Raw genomic sequence first — 24,466 nt, forward strand, 5'->3', positions numbered from 1 at the left:
ACATAAAAACAAGCAATATATTACTCAATAATAACTATTAAGATTTTTGGTCCAAATTTATTTATGTTTGGTCATTAAAGCCAGGGAAAACTAAGAAATAATTATAGTATTCAATACTAAATCTGAAGAAAAACTTTTTAAATAGCAGGAAATTTCAAGTAGAGTGCCATGGGCAATTTCAAAATGGAAATTACTTATTTTTCATTATCATCCAAGAGACTATTAAGGAAGTACAGAATTTTTTGAGTCATAGAGGACAGCTGACAAAGGCATCCATTATAATAATAATAAATTATGGAGACAACTACCATGTTAGAGTAATAACTTCAGTTTAATATAATCCAAATTATAATAACATGATGTTTCAACCTTCATATCAAGCTCATCACTGGAGTACACACACACACACACACACACACACACACACACACACACACACACACACACACACACACACACACACACACAGGGACAAGTTACATTACAATGCACACAGTATGCTAAAGTAACACTAATTTGGTCAACCATTAATGCTTGACCTCTGGTGGTGTGTGTGTATGGGGGGGGGGGGGGGGAACTACATTAAAGCTAGAATCCTGTTATCTGCTAGGCTAGAGATAACTAACAGATAAATTAAAACATAAACAGTATTTATGGTGGACAATAAATGAAATAAGAGCTGAAATTATTGCTTACTGATGAAGTGAGGGTTTGCTGGATAATCTAAAACAGAAATTATATGGGTTGAATGTGCGCCATCCATATTCAAGAGATTTTTAGATCACCATTATTGTTTAGATCCAAATTTTACAGGCATTTTTAAATCCATTCACACTTAAGTTTTTGTATGATGTAAGGAACAAGTTCCTTTAAAATCAATTTGATATAGAGTGTGATCAGAGAGGTCCAAATTACCAAATTGTTATTTGATGTGTCATTTGTGTTCATTTTAACAGATTGGAATTGTTTGTCGAGTTTCAGCAGTATAAGTTACAGATGCAGTGGATTTGATATACCCCAGGGTGGGTTAGAGAATCCTTGGAAGAGTTGAATATGTTTTTCAATTTTGTAGGCAGTTTAAAAGTGACATTGAGGTTGTAATGGTGTAGCATTCTATTTATTTTATCTAATATCCCTTTAATGTATGGAATAGCTATAGTTTTACTGTAATCAATATTAACTCCATTTTCAGGTATAGTTTTGTGAAGAATTTTGTTGATGGTATTTTTGCTATAGACACTGTTGATAAACATGCTGCTAACAATTTGTAATTCTTGCTTAAGAGTTTGTTCATTGAAGCAAATTGTTGTTGCTTGTTTCTAGGAGGTGTTCATGAAAAAGTTTTTGTGAACGGTAGTGGTAAGAGTTTATATGCAGTCATCGATGTGCATAGGCTTGCGGTAGACAGTAAAGGATAGACTGCTTGTGAGAAGACATGTGACAAGTATATCGAGAAAAGGAAGTGAATTTTGGTTTTCAATTTCAATGGTAAATTGTATGTGTTTGTGTTGTTTGTTCAGGTGGCTAGGGAAGGTGTTTAAAGTTTGGGCAGATAACAAAAGCATTGTCAATGTATCTAAGCCAAACAGTAGATTTTAAAGTACAGAACATTGCTCAAAAATTTCCATATAAAAGTTAGCAATAGGAGCAGATAGCAATGGGCCAAATAGGTAAAAATTATTTTGTCACATAAAGTAACCACCAGAATGTAGTACATGAGCAAAGAGCTATAATATCAGGCAGAAATTTGTTCTGCAAGATAAGAATCATGTCACTGATTGGGATGTTTGTGAAAAGGGCAGAAATGAAAAAACTGATCATGCTCCCAACACTCTACATCAAATTGACTGGAAAGGAACTTGTTTCTTATATTACATACAAACATGAATGAAAATTTAGAGAGGCATGTGAAAGTTTGATCATCATAATCTAAACAATGACAGTGCCATAAAAATTCCTAGAATATGGACAGCACACACAACTCTCAGATTCTCCAGCAAACCCTTGCTTCAGGACTCTTAGCAATAATTTCAGCTTTTATTTCATATATCAGCCACCACCAATACTGTTTTCATTCCAATTTGTCTGTTAGTAATTTCTAACCAAGCAGAGAACAGGATGCTAGCTTTGATGTATTTATTTATTTATTTGCCAGAGGACAGGTTTAGCATTAACAGATGATCAAATTAGTGTTACTTTAGCATAATGTGTATTGTAATGTAGTTTGTCTCTTTGTGTGTGCGTGCACCCCAGATGACCTTGATATGAAGGTCGAAACATCAGGTAATGATTTTGGTTTATATTAAATTGAAGTTATTAATCTAACAAGATAGTTCTCTCCATAATTTATTGTAATGAATGCTGATCATAGTTTAATGAAAATAACAGCAAATGAACACCAGACATACAAAAATGTTTTGGGAAAATCTGGAAAAAACAGTAAAGCTAATAATAATAAGTATGTCTGTTCAAGATGGACTAATCATTATTAACACAAGTTCCACAAAGATGTGTATAAATTCACATGAAGAGAGCACACATAAAATAAATTTTATTGACTATGGTATTGCTGATATCTTCATAGTGGTTCAGGATACAAGAAGTACACAGTGGGATTTGTAATGGGATGTAATCACCATTTAATTTTGAGCAGGATAAAAATTAATATCACATTGAAATATAAAATGTTTAAAAACAATCAAATTCGAGCAGCTTTCAAAAGTTGTAAACTCAAATATACAAATATGACATGGGGGGGGTTGAAAACTACAACCAAATCTTGGAGACTTGGTCACAAAATCAGAAAAAAGCAGACTGAGTCAGCCAGGGAGGCATGTGGTAAAGTCTGCAAAAATAGAAAATCAGAACTTCATGATGAACCCAAGAAGTCACAGGCAGTTCAGGAACAGAATCATCATATTGAGTTAAACACTCTTTTAGCATCCATGCTGATATTTCATCAACCCCTATTGCCAAATTCTTATTCACTTTATGCAACAGCTCTAGTAGCTCCTCCTCCTCATACACCTGAGTTTCTTCATCCACTGTAGAGATAACACTGAGCTCCATGTTGCATATACCAGGTCGAATAGCAAAAATGGATACTCATCATTTAAATTATCTACTCTGCATCTGCAATCTACACTCAACAGATTCTTTCACATTCATTCTTGTTTTAAACAATAGAATTTTTTTGGATGGCTGTCTTTAGCTCACAGAGCCAGGTTTTCATACTCAGCTTCCTGTACAATACTTTTAACTCTTCTGGCCTGCACTTATAATTTTCATAGACGTTATGTTTATGCACACGGTATTCCTTCAATATCTTTTTCATAAGAATCTCTTGTTTAATAAGTTTTCATATCCATTTCACTACTAGCCTATTTATTCTTTGAACTCTAGGGAAACATTCTGATATTACATCATTTAAGTATTATTTTTAATGTTTGTAGTTAAGCACATGGGTCTCCATAGTTCAGTTGGTATAGACAAGCCCTTTGGTTGGAAAGACCTGAATATGAATCCCATCTATGAGGTGAAGAACCTTTATCAGGTCTTTTCAATCAAATGGTGAGTTAGTCAGTCTCATAAAAGATAGAGGATATTTTCCCTCATAGAAACTTGGATTTTTCATCCTTCAGAACAGACAAACACAGATCTACAGCCATAAAATACTGGCCTTAGGGAATGTAGCAGAGTTGGTATAGACGAGCCCATTGGTTGCAGAGGAGTGATGTGCTGGCTGCATTAATTCATCATGATCCTTAATAAGAGGACTCTACCATCCTAAGGGATGGATAGGTTGAAGAAGTTCAGCACTTAACCTTTACTAAATGGACATCAATATACTTAGCCACTTCCCAGATCAGTATCACCAACTGGAGGCATAACAGTCACATTATTATTGTTCTAAGACTCCATGGAGTTAAAGACTCATCTTGGAGGTTCCTTTTGTCATACATAACTCATCATATCTTGCCTTAAACACATTTGAATTTTATGTAGACACCACACTCTCAGGCAAGGAATTCCAATCATTCACAACTCTGCATGCCTGCTTTTCACTCCCTTGTTCATACCCTCCTTACACAGCTTCCAGGGATGACCTATTGTTCTCCCCTGATATCCCACCATTTTATGAAAAACTTCTTCAACATTGATCCTATAACAACCCCTTACCAACTTGTACATCTCTATCATATCACCCCTCTTCCTTATCCACTAGACTCTGTAAATTGCATCTTTTCAACCTTTCCTCATATTCAACATTCCAGAGATCAGAAACTATCTTAGTCAGTTGCTTCTGGACCCTTTCCAACATCTCTTAATCCTTTTGAAAACCAGGTAACCAAATCTGTGCACAGTAGTCCATATGTGGCTTAATCAAGGCCTTATACAATGGAACAAGAATCTCCCTACTTCTATAGTCAGTGTCCTCCATACCATTCCCAGAATTCATTGTGTTGTCCTCACAATTTTTGCAACGTGTCCCCTAAATTTTAAATCCTTATCCACCATCATCCCAAGATCTCTTATTTCCTCTACCTCCAACAATTCTACATCCCATCTTTGTTTCCAAATTTTAAAATCTTACATTTTGCAATATTGAACTGTCATCCTCACTCCTGTGCCCATTCACTCAATCTATTCAAGTTTTCTTGTAAGGCCAGATCATCTTATCTACTCCTCATAGTTTGTCCAAACTTTGCATCATCTGCAAACAACTGAATATCCCCATCCAAATTAAGATTTGGATGGAGATATTCAAGGGTCTGTTTTAGGGCCCCTGAGGTACACCACTAGTGACTTTCCTCTTCTCGGATACTGCTTCCCCAGATAGGCAGTCTCCAATCCAATGCACTAGTCTAATATCAAACTCCATCTGCCAAAGTTTGACTATCAACTTATCATGTGATAATCTATCAAAAACATTTGTAAAATCTAAGTATACTACTGTGTATCCATCTCATTTGTCCAATGAAACTGTCACCTTATTGTAATAAGTATATTACTAACACATGACCCCCCCCCTTTAGCCAATCCATGCTGTCCATCAAAGATAATACCACTGTTGTCAATCCGATTCTGGATTCTGATTCTCACCGGTCTCTCCAACAATTAAACCACAACAGTTGACACACAACATCTTTAACTGAAATCCCTCTGATATTACAATCAGGTCTAACACTCACCTTGAGCTGCTTCTGTTATATGCTAACAGACAAAATTGTTTTGCAACAGCTCAATAAATTCAGCTTTGTTCCTCTCATGAGCTCACACACTATACTGACAACACACCATCACACATAAAAAACTTAGCCCACTTCAAAGCCAGCATAGAAAACCTTACACTCCAACATACTGACATAATGGTCAGCTTTGACGTCTCCTCCTTATTCACAAATGTCCCACTCAAGGAAACTTTAGAACAAATCCAAGCTAAATTTTCTCCCGATATCTCAGCCCTATTTCAGTTCACAATGAACTCAGGCTATTTCGTTTGGCAGGGAAAATTCTACAAACAAATAGAGGGTACAGCCATGGGTTCACCACTCTCCCCACCCTTGGCCAATTTCTTTATGGAGACCTTTGAAGAAAAAGCCTTAGCCTCTGCCCCACAAAAACCAACCATATGGCTCTGCTACTTTGATGATGTGTTCGCTATTTGGCCACATGGCTCTGAAACACTCCTCTCCTTCCTTACACACTTAAACAACCAACACTCCAGAATCAAATTCACCCTGGAAAAAGAGGAAAACAACAGCCTCCCTTTCCTAGACACACTAGTCACCTGCCAGCCTGATGGAACCTTGGTTTTCTCAGTTTATAGAAAACCCACCCATACAGGCAGATACATTCACCAACAATTCCCCCCCCCCTCACAACAATATGGAGTGGTGAAAACACTATACAACAGGGATAAACTAATCTGTTCTAACGACATGGCCCTAAACACTGAACTAAATCACATCCTGAACACTTTCTCAGCCAATGGCTACCCCCCCCCCCCAAAAAAAAAAAATCCAAAAAATATTAAAACCTACAAACCACAGCCCCCCCCCCCCCCTCCACAACAAAGATTACTCTAAATCCATCACCATTCCCTACATCCGAGGCACCTCAGAAAAAATTACCAAAATTTTAAAAAAACATGACCTCACCTCCTGTTACAGGCCTTACAGAAAATTGGCATCCCTTATCCACTCCACCAAAGACCAACCATAGACCTACCTGGTGTATACCAGGTCCCTTGCAGTTGTAAACTATTGTACTTTGGCCAAACAGGCAGGACAGCGAATATCAGAATTTCTGAACACAATGACTACATCCAGTTTCACAAGTACAGCCATTCTGGTCTTGCAGACTATGCTCTGGATACAAGCCACAGAATACGGTTGAAGAAAGCTACAGTAATACACCGTAGCAAATACAAATTCGAAAGACTATTTATGGAATCAGCCTCAGCCCTAAGAAACTCCTCAAACCTCAATGGTTGTATGCGACTGCCCCAAATTTGGGAGGCATACATCAGCAGACCTTCAGCCCAACGGCCAGGAACACCTACTTAGCACGCTAGAGGGCACCAGCAGGACTTCTAGGAGAACGATAGCTTCATATTTTCATTCTCAGTTACTGTGTTGTAGTGACTGTGTGCACGTGCCTTTTTTGTAAGTTCCTTTTGAAAATGGCAACGTGACGTTCCTGAAATATTGGAAATATTTATTAAAGTATAATTTAATTTATATTCGGATCTACGTTGTTCAATTCCCTAAGCGATTTAGAAAAGAAAAGAAAAGTAAAAGTTGAAGATATTACTATGAAAAAGAAGGAAGCTCCATTTATGCTTGAAAATTGAGTTATAGGATGCACTGTATGTTAAAAAAAAAAAACCCTGATAGATTGGAATAAGAATGAGGCAGCCAATAAGCCAGTGCAGAGTTATAATGATCATAGTACTTGCACCCTACAACTTTGCAACTAATATGATTATTTCTTGTAAATATTTCTTTGCAATTTTCATAAAACTGTGTTGTTTGATATTTTCTGACATATTCCCATGTAGTAATAAATGGTTTTGTAATAACATTTTGTTACGTATTTTAATTATTTACCTTAATCAGCATATTTTTATGCAATCTGGTGCAAAAAAAGGGCAGCTCCAAATTTTGAAAATTCATCTAGCTCTGAAGAAAAAGGATTTTATCTTCAAATGTGCATCCACATGATTATATGTTGGCAATGTTTCTAGTAACAGTCTAAAAATATTTTTTGGAATAGTTTTTAATTACAAAATTACTAATAAACAAAATTAGCATAGGTATTTAGTGTACATATAGGACTACCTTCATTGCCTACAAAGGTTGATGAAATTGGAGCTGCACTTTTCTTGCTGCAAAGTCACAGGTTCAACTGTGATAACAAATGATATCACTATAAAAAATGCTACTTTTATGATTGTCTGCAATTGTTTCCTTTACTTGTTTTTTCATAGAAGTATTACAAAAAAAAAAGTACCTTATATTCCACAATGAATTCTACTGCCTTTTGTAAGTCCTTATTCAGAAGTGATCTCTTCATTTCAGCTTTTAAAACATACTGAAAAATAAGAAGTAAAATCATTAACATATTTGTAAAAAACTAGCTGTTTCCTATTATCTTATACAGTGGATTCCAGTTAATTGGACCACATCAGGTATAGCGTAATGTGGCCAATTACATGAAGTTCACATAGAGTTGAAAAGATATATGTACATAAGATAAAGGATAAGTTTTTCTTTGGATGAATAGCAAAATTATTGACTTAAACATCTCTTCTCATCTTCCTATTTACCTCTTTTACCTTGTGGTGTTGAGGGTTTATTTATCATCGGACCTCAAACCGTTCACAGGATAAGGTGGTCAAGCCCTACACTCCGGTGTATCCTATGTCCGTAGTGTTGGGTTCTCAAGACCAGTTTGCCTGTTTTGTGGAGCAAAAAACCCCAGGATAAACTGGGGAAAAAATCCTACTGTCCATGCCCAAGGCTGGCTAACTTGGCTATGGCTGAGGAAAATCCTTCAGCTCCTCACGTCACTGACGGGAATCAAACCAACGACACTCCTTCCCTAGGCATATGGTTGTGAAGCGCACAGCCACTAGGCTAACTGCGTGGACTAGACTTATACACTTATGAAACAGTCATATTTCAACAAAAAAGAAAGGTTTTTATTAACAATCTTATATCCATGATTTTGCAATATAATGACTAGATTTATAAACAAATGGCTTTAATTAAAATAAAATATTTGCCATGAAAATAATTTAAATTTACATTATCATCATCATTAAATTCCTGCCATGTACCCTCAAGGGGTACAGGATATGACAGTACTACATGAAAAAATTACATCATTACTAACTTCCTATCTACAATATTCCTCCAAATCAGTCTGTTACTTGTCAAGACTCCAACATTATCAGATCTTATATTTCTATCTTCTAAGGCACTTTGTACCGTATCAATCCACCTATATCTTGGTCTTCCTCTGGGTCGTTTTCCTGCCAACCTGGCAGAGAACACTTGTTTTGCTAATCTTTACTCTCACATTCTATTTAATGACCATACCACCTGAGATTAGCTCTGCTAACGCATTCATGGATGCTGACAATGTCAAGTTCTTTCTAATATCCTCATTTTTAATATGATATTGCCATTGATGCCATCTGTTCACGCCTCTAATCATTCTCAGGACTCTCATATCTGCGGTCTCTAGTCTTTGGTCAAGTGTTTTACTTCTGACCCAGCTCTCAGATCCATAAGTTAAAACTGGTTTGAACACAGTCTTGTATACAGCTAATTTAGTGTTCCGACTAATTTCTCTCTTATTCCATATGAATTTATTCAATTGACTTCCCACCATACCAGCTTTGCTGATTCTGTTGCCTATTTCTATATTTAATTTACCATCTTCAGTAAAAATCGTGCCTAAGTAGCTGAAACGTTTTACTTGATCAACAGGTTCTCCATTCACAACACAGTTGACATTTTCAATGATTCTGCCTATTTTCATTGTCTTTGTCTTTTTATTGCTGACCTTCATACCATATCTATTACAACAGCTATTCAATTTAGTAAGAGAATCTTGCAGACTTGTAGCGGATTTATTTAGAAGTATAACATCATCCGCATAAAGCAAAGAGCTGACATCAACATCTCCAATTTTGATATCAGGTTTAATACCACTTTCCTTCATAATGTGATCCATATAGATAATGAATAACAGAGGGGATGTCTCACACCAGATTTAACATTGAACCATCTTCCTGTACTTCCTTCAATTCTAACTGCTGACTTATAACTCAAATAAAGACTAAGTATTGCTTCATATAATGCCCCATTGACACCATATAACTGCAGCGTATTGAATAGCTTCTCTCTTGGCACCTTGTCATATGCCTTTTCCAAAAATCGACAAAACTTAAATACAGATCTTTGTTATATTCCCATGCATTCTCGACTATTTGTCGTAAAGTGAAGATCTGATCCTGACAGCCTCTATTTGCCTGGATCCAGCTTGTTCTTCACCAAGCTTTTCTTCCACAATTCTTCTCAACCGTTTCTCAAGTATACTTGCATAGATCTTGCCAGGAACACTCAGTAGGGAAATACCTCTGTAATTCTCACATTGTTTTATTTCCCTTTTTTATATATGGCTACTATGAGAGCTCTACTCCAATCATCGGGAATTCGTCCCTCTGTCCAGGCTTTCTGAACTATGCAGTGCAGCCACTGTAAGACTTTTATACCACCATACTTCAGCATTTCTGGTCGAATATCATCTACTCCTGCTGGTTTTCCACATTTCAAGCCTTTGATGGCTTTTTCTACTTCAAGTATGGATATGTATTCCTGACTGCATGCCTGGTCAGTGTTTTTTATCACTGTGCTATCATCACTGCTTGTTTCATTTAGCAATTTTTCAAAGTAATTACTCCATACTTCAAGGATATCTTTTTCTCCTGTTTTCATGTCACCTTTATCATCTCTAACTCCTTTTACAGCACTCTTTCCTCCATTCCTATTCAACAACCTCCAGAATATTTTGCCAACTTCTTGATATTTATTTTCTATATTCTTGCCAAAGTCATCCCATGACTTTTGTTTAGCTAGTTTTACACTGTTTAGCTTTCTTACATTTGTCTCTGTATTGTGTAAGAGTAAAAGCTGACTTATTTGCCAGGAACTTTTGATATGCTTTCTTCTTTTCCTTCACTGCCTCTTTAACTTCCTGTGCCCACTAGTGAGTTCTGATTTTTTTATCCATGCACACAACCTCACCACATGCCTCTCTGGCAGAATCAATCAATGTTTTCTTCAGAGTTTGCCATTGAATCTCCAAGGTTTGATTCCTGATCTCAAACTCTTTCATTTTCTTTTCAATAATCTTTCTGTATTTTAGTCTACAGTTCACATCTGAGAGCTGCTCAACTTTTATTCACTTTAAAACTTTCTTACATGTTATTCTTTTCAATATGAAATTCAATTTTATCCTGCTCAAGACTAAATAGTGATCACTTTCAATTTCAAATCCTCTGTACACTCTGGTGTCCTGCACCAGGGAGAAAACATCACTATCAACAATAACATAGTCAATGAGACTTTTTTTTATTCCTAGCCTTTTCTCTCCATGTGAATTTGTGCACATTTTTATGTTGGAACATGGTGTTAGTAATAACCAGTCCATGTCCTGAGCAGAAATCCAACAGATATTTGCCATTATTATTAGCTTTGCTCTTTTCTCCAAATTTTCCCAAAATATTTTTGTATGTCTCACAGTCATTTCCTACTCTGCTATTTAGATCGCCAACAAGGACCAACTTTTCCTTTTTCATTGTGTCAGTTGCTTTTTCTAAAGCCTCAAAAAATTCCTTCACTTTTTATGTTGGAACATGGTGTTAGTAATAACCAGTCCATGTCCTGAGCAGAAATCCAACAGATATTTGCCATTATTATTAGCTTTGCTCTTTTCTCCAAATTTTCCCAAAATATTTTTGTATGTCTCACAGTCATTTCCTACTCTGCTATTTAGATCGCCAACAAGGACCAACTTTTCCTTTTTCATTGTGTCAGTTGCTTTTTCTAAAGCCTCAAAAAATTCCTTCACTTTTTATGTTGGAACATGGTGTTAGTAATAACCAGTCCATGTCCTGAGCAGAAATCCAACAGATATTTGCCATTATTATTAGCTTTGCTCTTTTCTCCAAATTTTCCCAAAATATTTTTGTATGTCTCACAGTCATTTCCTACTCTGCTATTTAGATCGCCAACAAGGACCAACTTTTCCTTTTTCATTGTGTCAGTTGCTTTTTCTAAAGCCTCAAAAAATTCCTTCACTTCTACCTTAGTAGAACCTTCTGTGGGACCATAGGCACAAATAAGTTCGTTGTCCAGTTCCCCATTCTCATATTTGCCCACATTACTCTACTTGAGACTGACTGCCATTCAAGAAGATTAGCCTCGTATTTTGTGTTGAATACTATGGCTACTCCTTCTTTTCCTTGATTGTCATTGCCTGAATATAACATTTTGTATTTATTGCTCAGAAAGATCTCACCAGTTTTGGTCTTTTTTGTTTCAGTCACCCCTATTATGTCGATCTGGTACTTATCTAATTCCTCAGCTAGCTCCATTTCTTTGCCATTCAGGCTTCTTACGTTGATAGTACCGATCTTTAACTCTGGTGATGTTGAGTTGGGGTTTGTTTTCAGATTTGTTCCAGTAGCTGAGTTTTTGCTGTTCGCCCTGGTTCCCTGGCGAAAACAACGGGGGCCTTGTTCAACTGGGCGACGCCCCAGCCAGCATGAAATTTTGTCATGTTGTACCATCATTTTTTATTTTGGTTTAACCAATAAGAATACAATTTGGTCGGCTAAATCCTAAATTGCCAGCCCATCCTCGTTCGTTCAGTATCAAAGTAGATACCCAACAGGGTGCACCACGAGAAGGTGAGAATTGGACATTAGGTCAGAAGCCCTGGTCGGTTCTCCAGATTCCTTTAAAGGCTATGTGGAGGTCACATCCAGTTCTTAGCAGTTAATGACATTCTATGAACTGAGAAAATGTTACCTGTTCTGTCTGAGTTTGACTGACTGCAATAGAACAAAATTAGCATAGGTGTTTAGTGTACATATAGGACTACCTTCATTGCCTACTTGTATAAAATACTCATAATCAAGCAATAAATTTTCTATCATCCTGGTTACTCAACTGTTCAAGCTTGAGAGCATCATCCTCACAACTTTCACATTCTTCTAATGCCCTCTGATGTTTTGCTGCAATTTCCTCCACAATTTCATTCTCAAAATCTTCATTTTTATTATAATATTCAGGGTTATCATCAATGGATGCAAACTCATGTTATACTAAATGAATGAGTCATGCAGTAATTATGTAAATTTTTCTAACACTCCATGTGGTCGAAGTTACTGACTTGCCCAATTAAACAGCAGTGCCCTATATAAATAAGGCAAATTCTTGTTATTTTTTCATTTTGTTTCTGTTCTTCTATAATTGTCTCAAAAATAAAAAAATCAATTAACTTCTATCTGCTATGATCATGAATATAAAAAACAACCTTCCATATTTCATTCAAACAACAAAGGGAAGGTAGTGATTACCACAATGAAACAGTCATATTTCAACAAAAAAGAATGGTTTGCTAACAATCTTGCATCCATGATTTTGCAATATAAGTTCATAATACTAAATAACATACCATACTACATCTCAAAACATGAATGAGTTATACTCCAACTTCTCAAACATATTTCATTCCTAGATGATATATATATATATATAGAGAGAGAGAGAGAGAGAGAGAGAGAAGGAATTACTAAAATGGTGAAACAATAACTTATATATTCTTATATAGAATGAAAATATTTAAAAAGTCCACAGCAAACAAAGTCAAAGGATCAGACTTGAGATTGAAAATATTCACTCAAAATGAAAGAAGCAAAATAATGCATGTCAGAAAACAATTATTCAGATCACTGCAAAAAGCTGAAACTACTATATGCAATATATAAGGGAAAAGGAAAGCAAATAATGAATGACACTATGAGGTAACAGGTTAATTTCAACAGTTCAGATTCAAAAAGAAAACATATGATATTAAAGATGTTTGTTGGATATCTTTAATAGTAAAATATTAACTTTTTTGTAAAGTTTTTGCTGTGGAACTGTAATGCTTTTCCTTTAACATCCCAACCAGCCATGACATCTATAGATGTCCAGCTAAATCTGAATACGATCCTGTAACACCAGTTGAATAACATGGATAAGAAGTGCAATCTGGTCTCACTATTTCATCCGTCTCGGCTGGTAGGAAGGTTAAATACAGAAATTAAGATTCATATGTAGAGGATTCACAGCTTGAGCCCAAATAACTCTCAAAACAGACTAACTCCAAAAATTTTCAATTCAATTCAAATAGTAGTGTAATTCAAGCATATAACTCACCACTATGAAAAGAAAGGTGCATGCATGGCCAAAAAATTAAATTCAATAATGCAGGCAGGCAATCCAAAGAAGGAAGACAAAATAAATGAAAACAATCAGAGGAATCCCAAACTGGAATCCTAAACATTATTTTAACACATCATATGCTGCATTTTAAGGTTAATGATTTTAAAAAGAATTATGATTATTATTATATGGTATCTCTGTGGAGTCAGAAGGCTTACTGTCAGAGACCCATACTAACCTTTACACATGCAATACTTATCATAAAACTCGTTCACTCACAACTACTTCTGACAATCTGTTCTCATTATTCCCCACTCTCTAAGCAAAAAATCTAGCCTGCACACTGTTACTAGCAATACCTATACAACTTCCAGAAGTGATTCCTAGCTCCCCTTGTCCCCATTCATCCTGTATTGAAAAATTTCTTTTGTGTCAACCATATGGAACTCCTTTAGTAATGTAAATTTGTATCATGTTCCCTCTTTTTCTGCCTATCAACTAAACTTTGCAATCCACATACCTTTAAACTATCCTCATAAGGAGCATTCCAGAGAACACTCACCAACTTGGTCATTTTGTTCTGGGCCTTTTTCACAACCTCCTGAGTCTCCATAGCTCAGTCAGTGCAGACTGACTTTGGTCAGAAAGACCTAGATGCAATTCCAGTCTGTGACGTGAGGAATCTTTTGACTAAAGGTGAGTTGGTCAATCTTATATGGAGGTGGAATGTTTTTCTCCTAGAAACTTTAGTTTTTTCATCCCTCAAAACAGCAAACCCAGCTCATGCATATCTACAGATAGTGACAAATATCAACACCAGTGCAATTTAATTGACAGAGGATGATGTAGATACAATGTAAAAGACATTGTATTTTTAGAGAAGATGGAGGAAATAGGACAGGTAGAGAAGGGGTATTATTAATGATAGCTGAAAAACTTTGATCAACAAAAATAAATATGCTAATAACATCATATGTTCTCTCTATAACTACAGTAGCAACTAGAGAAAGTGACCACACAGTCTTGTTCTGGGAGGTTGCTCAACATGTGGAATTCTCAGTCAAGAAAGGGTTTATGTTGAACTTCAAAGCTGGCAGTTATGACAAACTTAAGTGGCAGCTTAGAGCAGTGCCATGGGAAGTGGGCAGGGATTGTTTGTTTGAGAGAGCGTATCATATTGCATACCCACAGTCAAGAAGGTAATGGGAGTAAGGATTAAGTGGATGCATAGCAATATACAGCATGAGCTGGGAAAAAAAATAAAAATAAAAAATAAAATAAAAGAAACAAAAAAGATAATCACCATGCTCATGAGCAATACCAAGTGCATTCAAGAATGGTAATTAGTACAATAAGAAAGGCTAAATCATATTTTGAGAGAACTCTTTCTTTTAAGGTTGCACGGTGATCAGCATTCATATTTATGAATTTAGAGACATAAAACACACATGTTGAAAAGATTATTTTACTAATTATTAATAAACTAACAACTCGATGTTTTGACCCCTGTATTGAGGTCATCATCAGAAGGATACATGTGTATAGGAACCAAGCTACATGCTGTTGCACTCTATAAAGGTAAATTAAATCTACGTTGTTAACTAATCTTTTTCTTAGCCTGACCTCTAAAAAAAACCTACAATAAACTCTGCTAAAGTCCTCACATACTAATATTCTTCTAGAAATGTACAGTTCATATTGTTATATTACGATTATCTTCTGGATTAGTACAGTTCAGGTTGCTATTGAATGTTCATGAAAAAAAAAAAAAAAACACTTCACCAAGTCTTCTTGTATTGAGATTTTTCTTTGTGGTTGCTATGAATTGGAATGGTTAGACCATCATTTTTATTCAGATTCAGATTATGTTTTAGCATTTCACATGCTTCTTTGAATTTCCGCTCGAACCAGGTTTTGGTGCGGTGTAGGGACTTGGTACCTTTCCAATCAATTCTGTGGTATGTTTGGAGTGCGTAGTCAGAAAGGCCGGTTTTTCCAAAATGGAGATATTTAATGTGTCATTTATGTTCATCCTTCCTGATTGGGGATAGTTCACCCTGTTTCCCCTATGTATAGTATGTTACATGTGCATTATATTTTGTAAACCCCCTGTGGCAGAGGAAGAACTGAGTAGGTGTGTCTTAATTTTGTTGGGGGTTTAAAGATGATTTTGATGTTGTATTTGTGTAATGTTCTGTCTATTTTTTTGGAAATGCCTCTAACATATGGTATGGCAATAGCATTCTTAAAATCTTTTTTGTTATTAGTGGTATCTCTGTGGAGGATCTTGTGAATGGTTTTTTTACTGTATCCATTTTGTATAAAGGTATGGTTAATGATCTCATATTCATGGTTAAGAGCTTGTTCATTTGAACAAATAGTTTGGGCTCTGTGTTTAAGGGTGCTTATGACCTCTAGTTTTTGTGTTGGGTGATGATAAGAAGTTTTGTGTATGTACTGGCCTGTGTGTGTAGGTTTGCAGCAGACTGAGAAGGAGAGACAGCCTGAAGATGTGTGACGAGTGTGTCTAGGAACGGAAGAGAGTTGTTTTTTTCTATTTCAATGATGAATTGGATACATTTGTGTTGTTTATTCAGGTGGCTAAGGAATGCATCATTTAGTGCTTCGCAGCCAAATGGCGAAAATATCGTCAACGTATCCGAGCCAAATTTTGGGCTTTAGGCACGCCGAATCTAGAGCTCATTGCTCAAAGTCTTCCATATAAAAGTTTGCTATTGGGGGGGGGGGGGGGGGGGGAGTGGTGAGCCCATGACTGTACCCTCTTTTTGAAGGTAAAAATTATTTTGCCACACGAAATACCCAGAGCAGAGTATGTGGGCAAAGAGGGTCGTGATGTCGTGGGGAAATATGTTCTGTAAGAGCAAGATAGTATCATTGATTAGGACACTGGTGAAAAGGGAAGTTATGTCAAAGCTAATAGAAATATGTCCTATTTCTATATTATTTGTTATTAGTGGTATCTCTGTGGAGGATCATCTTGTGAATGGTTTTTTTACTGTATCCATTTTTTATAAATGGATACAGTAAAATTATTTACATAATTTTCACAATAAGTTATTCACAATAATTTAGGGTAATTATGTGTACTTATGTTCCTATTTGAAATTTGAAACAGGCATCAAATTTATATAATAATCCAACTGCACATTCTTAAAAATAAGCTGATAATCAAAACTTGAACAAAATGATAAATGATTTCTTACTTGAATACTTATAAAAACTCCATGGTATGTTTCATATAACATTTTATTGCCTTTGGGTTTCAGAGGTAATTCAAAAGGTATTTCTGTCCTGCCAGCTGGTAATTTTCCTGGTTTGGAAATATCAAGAGTATAATTCAACAACTGGACTGGCTACAAGAAATAATTTTTTTTATTTATATTTAGTAGATTGTGTAACTATTATTAATAACTAATAATTATATTAATAATAATAAGTATTATACAATCAACTTCACTATAGCAAACATCATTATAACAAATTATCAAAAGATATTGTACCTGTGGGCTTTAGTCACAACCAAAGCCCACATGTAATGAATCATGTGTTTGTAGTCGGTATAAATTGGAGGAATATGATGCTCTCAAGTCAGTGCAACTGTGTCCGGGTGAAATGGCTGCAAGAAGGGACCTGATGGAGTTTGAAAGAAGCATTGTAAAATGATGGAATGTTGCAGGTCTAGCTATTCAGCAAATTGTTGACAAATCTGGGCCATCTCATATCAACAATCAGTAATACCATACTGAGATGGAAGAGCAGGGGAGTCAACTGCAAGTGCTACCTGGAGTGAATGGCCCACCACACTCACCAAACGTAATCATAGGGTGCTACAAATGATAATATGTAAAAACCACCATTTGTCTGCTGATACATTGAATGCAAAGGCATAGACTGGAACACAAAAACATCCATAACTGAGGCTCCAATTGGTTTCCATGATAGGACTGCAATATGCAAGTTCCACATTACCCAAACCAACATACAGCATCATCTTCAGTGGTGCAAAGAGGCATGTACAGTGGGACGTCGAAACTTGGAAAGATGTGTTATGGAGTGATGAATCACATCACACCCTCTACCAAGCAGATGGATGGGTGTAGGTTGACGGATGCCCAGTGAACGTTTCTTACCAGAGGGCATAGCCCCAACTATGAAATTCAGAGGTGGTAGTGAGATGGTATGGTCCTGTTTTTCCTGGTTTGGCATCAGATCTTTGTGATGCTACAAACATTGCACTCTAAGAGGTATCTGAACATTCTGGATAATGCAATGTGCATTTCTATGGAAATGACCATTGTCTATTGCAGCAAGACAATGCACCATATCGTAAGGCTGCTGTAAAAATAATCAATTTAAAATTATGAATCTTTTTACAATTGTTTCTCTACATAGGTTAGTATATTATTAGTTTTGGTTTCGTAACACATATGATCAGCACTTGTGATATGCCCATCATTGATATTATTATTATTATTGTTAAAATGAAATATAAAGCATTTGAAATTAATGTACTTACTAGATTCTGATAGATGTAATGATTTCAATCTTCTTATTGTAATTTAAAATTGTTAAGTGTTGAGATATTTGTTGTGTTTTGTAAAGACATTCTTTTTTCACTAACAAAGACAACACATTAGCCATTACTACTTAACATCTTGCTTGCCATTTACACAAAGTGTGCATGCTCACCGAGGAGATTGATGGGTGACTGACAGCGGACAGAGAGAGCATTCAGTATCATAGTAACAAGGAAAACAAAGAGAGAGAGAGAGAGAGAATGGAAATTTGAGAACAGGAACCAAGAATTTTGTTCTTAGGAAGTTTTTAAGAAAACGTGACAGTTGGGAAAATATTAATAGAAGATTCCGAAAAGGAATCATAGCACTGTGAATCTTTAAACTGGAAGAACTGACTGTCAACAAGTGTTTAGTAAATAAAAGAAGATATTGAAGTTGACATTCTAATTCAATGTTTGAGGAAATGCTGAATGAAAAGTTTTGTCTTCTGTCTTAAGGGTGTAGGTTGGTGGTAAAAATACATAAGGTAAGAATATTTGTGCTCCAGTGAGGCAAAGGGGATGAGTGGAGCAGGTGTATGCTAAAGAGTGAGATAAAAAAAAAGGATCCCATGGAAATGAAGTAAATTTTATATTTTTGGAAATGGCCTAACAAAAAAACTGAATACTGATAAACATTTTGTTGTGAAAAAAAGGTGTTTAGTCTGGTAGACATGATTAAGTATATGTTAAACAACCCAGTAACAGAATGAGTCAGAGAATAAATAATCTTTTTTAGGATAAGAAAATCTCTCAAGTGTAGACTTATTTTGAAGGCACTGGATCCTATTAGTTTTGTAGTTATTTATGCAATTTTATTTAAAATGTATATATTGTTTTAGTTTAATTAAATGTATATAATTTTATCTGGTCTTGAGTCAATAATTTTCTGGATTCTAAAAATAAATAGAGTTAAAAGTCATTGCACCAATTGGAATGAACTCTTGTGTAATTACTTAACACTCAATGTAAAACAATCTTTTTACAGAAATTAACATAAATGGTGCAGCTGACAGATTTTTTTTTTTTTAAATAACCAGAATAGCTGAACTGATGTAACAGATGTAAATGGTTGTGGTAGTGGTTTGTAAATCACCACACTTGACTGGCTTCCATAGAGCCCAGATCTCAACTCTAATGAACATCTGTGGGATGAACTGGAGTAGTTTAATTAAATGTATATAATTTTATCTGGTCTTGAGTCAATAATTTTCTGGATTCTAAAAATAAATAGAGCTAAAAGTCATTGCACCAATTGGAATGAACTCTTGTGTAATTACTTAACACTCAATGTAAAACAATCTTTTTACAGAAATTAACATAAATGGTGCAGCTGACAGATTTTTTCTTTTAAATAACCAGAATAGCTGAACTGATGTAACAGATGTAAATGGTTGTGGTAGTGGTTTGTAAATCACCACACTTGACTGGCTTCCATAGAGCCCAGATCTCAACTCTACTGAACATCTGTGGGATGAACTGGAGTGTCAGATGAGGTCGCAAAATTCTCATCGATTGCCATTGCCATCACATGCTTGTAGAAAGTATGCCCTATAGGATTGTTGCAGTCATTGCAGTAAAGGAGACCTTTATTTTATTAAGGGGGGGGGGGGTATCATGGCAGCTTGTTCCTCATGCTATGATGTCCACTGACTTATTTCCAAGCAGTGTGTGTGTGTGTGTGTATAAAACTTCAAAACCTACGAGTTTGTTACTATAGCAAGAATAAACTTATATATTTAGAATGCTTTTTCCAGTCAGGATACTAAAGAAGAAATCTTGCTTTGCAAAATAAATAACTGATAACTTTGTGAAAATGTTTAGAAAAAGAAAATTTGATAAATTTGAATTTTCTAAAAAGCAGATGATTTTTAAAGGCTGAATTAGTTGAAAACAAGAAACAATTTAGTTTATTAGAAATCCTCATCATTCTAATAAGAATTCTAGTAAACAGAGTGATAACACAGGGCAACCATTATGTCATGGAACATGCCATAGAAAGGACCTGTCTTTGTGAAGTAACTGCAAGTGTTTTTTAACATCACAAGATTTTTTTTTATTAGTTAGGAAAAACCACATCACATAAATGCCTTCCATTTTTGGGTTCACAAAGAAGCCTTTTCTATGGAATGTTCTATAACTTATGGGCCACTCTGTACTGAATATAAATGATATCATAGACAGTAATATTACATTTAATGGAGATTTCACAGTACAAGAATATGGACACGCAAGGTAACAACCCCAGAACTGGAATCTACGTTAAACCAAACTGCTTTTATCTTGCATATATTTATCATGCACGTGGAAACACGTGTGTGTGTGTGTGTGTGTGTGTGTGTGTGTGTTTCTGATGACAAACTTTTCCATGAAAGGCAAATCAATAGCACATTAGAACCATAAATGAGCTAAGAATCACATAATCCAGAGGTCTTGCTCTAAGGATCAAACAGTACTTTTTCATGCCATTTCTATCTTAATTTATGTATATTAGTTGAAATCAAGCATCAACCCGCCACAGTGCATGTGAACGCTATTAGTGAGATGGTGTTTTATTTTTGTTTGTTACTTTTGAAGATAAGTAACTTAGAAGTGAGTGTTTATTTAGAAAACATCTAAATCTTGAATATAAAACAATAAGATTATAAAGACGGGGTGCTTAAGGGTCAAAGCTGTATAACTGAAAGGAGACCTCCATATAGCTTTAAAGGAATGCGGAGAACCGACCAGGGCTTCTGACCTAATGTCCAATCCTCACCTTCTCGTGGTGCACCCTGTTGGGTATCTGCTTGGATACTGAACTAACGAGGATGGGCTGGCAATTTGGGATTTAGCCGACCAAATTGTATTCTTATTGGTTAAACCAAAATAAAAAATGATGGTACGACATGACAAAATTTCATGCCGGCTGGAGCGTCACCCGGTTAAACAAGGCCCCCGTTGTTTTCACCAGAGAACCAGGACGAACAGCGAAAAGTCAGCTACTGGAACAAATCTGAAAACAAACCTCAACTCAACATCACCAGAGTTAAAGATCGGTACTATCAACATAAGAAGCCTGAATGGCAAAGAAATGGAGCTACCTGAGGAATTAGATAAGTACCAGATCGACATAATAGATCGACACAAAAAAGACAAAAACTGGTGAGATCTTTCTGAGCAATAAATACAAGATGTTATATTCAGGCAATGACAATCAAGGAAAAGAAGGAGTAGCCATAGTATTCAACACAAAATATGGAGCTAATCTTCTTGAATGGCAGGCATTCTCAAGTAGAGTAATATGGGCAAATATGAGAATGGGGGAACTGGACAATGAGACTTATTTGTGCCTATGGTCCCACAGAAGGTTCTACTAAGGTAGAAGTGGAGGAATTTTTTTGAGGCTTTAGAAAAAGCAACTGACACAATGAAGAAGGAAAAGATGGTCCTTGTTGGGGATCTAAATAGCAGAGTAGGAAATGATTGTGAGACATACAAAAATATTTTGGGAAAATTTGGAGAAAAGAGCACAGCTAATAATAATGGCAAATATCTGTTGGATTTCTGCTCAGGACATGGACTGGTTATTACTAACACCATGTTCCAACATAAAAATGTGCACAAATTCACGTGGAGAGAAGAGGCAGGGAATAAGAAAAGTCTCAGTGACTATGTTATTGTTGATAGTGATGTTTTCTCCCTGGTGCAGGACACCAGAGTGTACAGAGGATTTGAAATTGGAAGTGATCACTATTTAGTCTTGAGCAGGAAATTTCTTTTCAATATGAAAATTGAATTTCATATTGAAAAGAATAACATGCAAGAAAGTTTTAAAGCGAATAAAAGTTGATCAGCTCTCAGATATGAACTGTATACATAAAGATTATTGAAGAAAAAATGAAAGAGTTTGAGAACAGGAATCAAACCTTGGAGATTCAATGGCAAGCCTTGAAAAAAGCCTCGATTGATTGATTCAGCTAGAGAGGCATGTGGTTAAGTTGTCTGCAAGGATAGAAAAATTAGAACTCCATGGTGGACACAGGAAGTTAAAGAGGCAGTGAAGGAAAAGAAGAAAGCATATCAAAAGTTCCTGGCCAATAAGTCAACTTGTGCTCATAGAGAATACAGAGACAAATGTAAGAAAGCTAAACAGTGTGTAAAACTAGCTAAACAAAAGTCATGGGAGGACTTTGGCAAGAATATAGAAAATAAATATCAAGAAGATGGCAAAATATTCTAGAGGTTGTTGAAGAAGCTTAGGAATGGAGGAAAGAGTGCTGTAAAAGGAGTTAGAGATGATAAAGGTGACATGAAAACGGGAGAAAAAGATATCCTTGAAATATGCAGTAATTACTTTGAAAAACTGCTAAATGAAACAAGCAGTGATGACAGCACAGTGGTAAAAAACACTGACCAGGCATGCAGTCAGGAATACATATCCATATTTGAAGTAGAAAAAGCCATCAAAGGCTTGAAATATGAAAAGCAGCAAGAGTAATGATATTCGACCAGAAATGCTGAATTATGGTGGTATAAAAATCTTACAGTGGCTGCACTGCATAGTTCAGAAAGCCTGGACAGAGGGACGAATTCCTGATGATTGGAGTAGAGCTCTCATACTACCCATATATAAAAAGGGAAATAAAATTGAATGTGAGAATTACAGAGGTATTTCCCTACTGAGTGTTCCTGGCAAGATCTATGCAAGTATTATTATTATTATTCCTGATACCTCCAAGGAGTCCGAAGACTCATCGTGGGAGGACATCTACAACTGTCTCTACACCTAACCTCTACTATGAATCATCTCCATCAACGCCATCTACCGCCCACTTCCAACACCACCACAACTAGTAATTTTTATCTGTAAATTGCGTGTGTTCTGAAGGGCCGATTTGTATGTATGCGGGATGAAAAACCCGAGTTTCCGGGAGAAAAAACCCTGCTACCTCCATATGAGATCGGCTAACTCACCTTCGATTGAAATCGACCAGATAAAGATTCCTCCCGTCGCGACGAGAATCGAACTTAGGCCTATTCCAATCGAAGGGCGCAATGTACCGTCGTTCTTCCAATTGCGTTACGGAGGCGCTCAAATATATATTTGTATACTTGAGAAATGATTGAGAAGAATTGTGGAAGAAAAGCTTGGTGAAGAACAAGCTGGATTCAGGTCAAATAGAGGCTGTCAGGATCAGATCTTCACTTTAAGACAAATAGTCGAGAAAGCATGGGAATATAACAAAGATCTGTATTTAAGTTTTATCGATTTGGAAAAGGCATATGACAAGGTGCCAAGAGAGAAGCTATTCAATACCCTACGGTTATATGGTGTCAATGGGGCATTATATCAAGCAATACTTAGTCTTTATTTGAGTTGTAAGTCAGCAGTTAGAATTGAAGGAAGTACAGGAAGATGGTTTAATGTTAAATCTGGTGTGAGACAAGGATGTGCATTATCCCCTCTGTTATTCATTATCTATATGGATCACATTATGAAGGAAAGTGGTATTAAACATGATATCAAAATTGGAGATGTTAATGTTAGCTCTTTGCTTTATGCGGATGATGTTATACTTCTAAATAAATCCGCAACAAGTCTGCAAGATTCTCTGACTAAATTGAATAACTGTTGTAATAGGTATGGTATGAAGGTCAGCAATAAAAAGACAAAGACAATGAAAATAGGCAGAATGATTGAAAATGTCAATTGTGTTGTGAATAGAGAACCTGTGGAACATGTAAAACATTTCAGCTACTTAGGCACGATTTTTAGTGAAGATGGTAAATTAAATATAGAAATAGATAACAGAATCAGCAAAGCTGGTATGGTGGGAAGTCAATTGAATAAATTCATATGGAATAAGAGAGAAATTAGTCGGAACACTAAATTAGCTATACAGACAGTGTTCAAACCAGTTTTAACTTATGGATCTGAGAGCTGGGTCAGAAGTAAAACACTTGACCAAAGACTAGAGACCGCAGATAGAGGCGTGAACAGATGGTATCAATGGCAATATCATATTAAAAACGAGGATATTAGGAAAGAACTTGACATTGTCAGCATCCAGGAATGCGTTAGCAGAGCTAATCTCAGGTGGTATGGTCACTTAAACAGAATGGGTGAAGAAAGATTAGCAAAACAAGTGTTCTCTGCTAGGTTGGCAGGAAAACGACCCAGAGGAAGACCAAGATATTGGTGGATTGATACGGTACAAAGTGCCTTAGACGATAGAAATATAAGATCTGATAATGTTGAAGTCTTGACAAGTAACAGACTGATTTGGAGGAAAATTGTAGATAGGAAGTTGGTAATGATGTAAATTTTTTTTCATGTAGTACTATCATATCCTTTACACTCCTTGAGGGTACATGGCAGGAATTTGATGATGATGATTAT

General features: G+C 35.9%; 1 protein-coding gene across 1 annotated transcript in view; it reads right to left on the minus strand.

Annotated features, from left to right (window-relative positions):
- The window catches only part of LOC150099374 (vacuolar protein sorting-associated protein 26C), a 113,788-nt gene that overhangs the window by 40,661 nt on the left and 48,661 nt on the right, over window positions 1-24,466 (minus strand). Inside the window, exons 3-4 of the mRNA XM_090403719.1 lie at window positions 16,733-16,882; window positions 7,516-7,596 (exon numbers count right to left, since the gene is read on the minus strand). Of these exons, the coding sequence (XP_090259845.1) occupies window positions 7,516-7,596; window positions 16,733-16,882 (231 nt within the window). The remainder of the gene's footprint in view (window positions 1-7,515; window positions 7,597-16,732; window positions 16,883-24,466) is intronic.

This window comes from Typopeltis vanoorti, chromosome 14, assembly GCF_054136105.1.
Source record: "Typopeltis vanoorti isolate ZY-2024b chromosome 14, IOZ_Tvanoo_1.0, whole genome shotgun sequence".
NCBI classification, from domain to species: domain Eukaryota; kingdom Metazoa; phylum Arthropoda; class Arachnida; order Uropygi; family Thelyphonidae; genus Typopeltis; species Typopeltis vanoorti.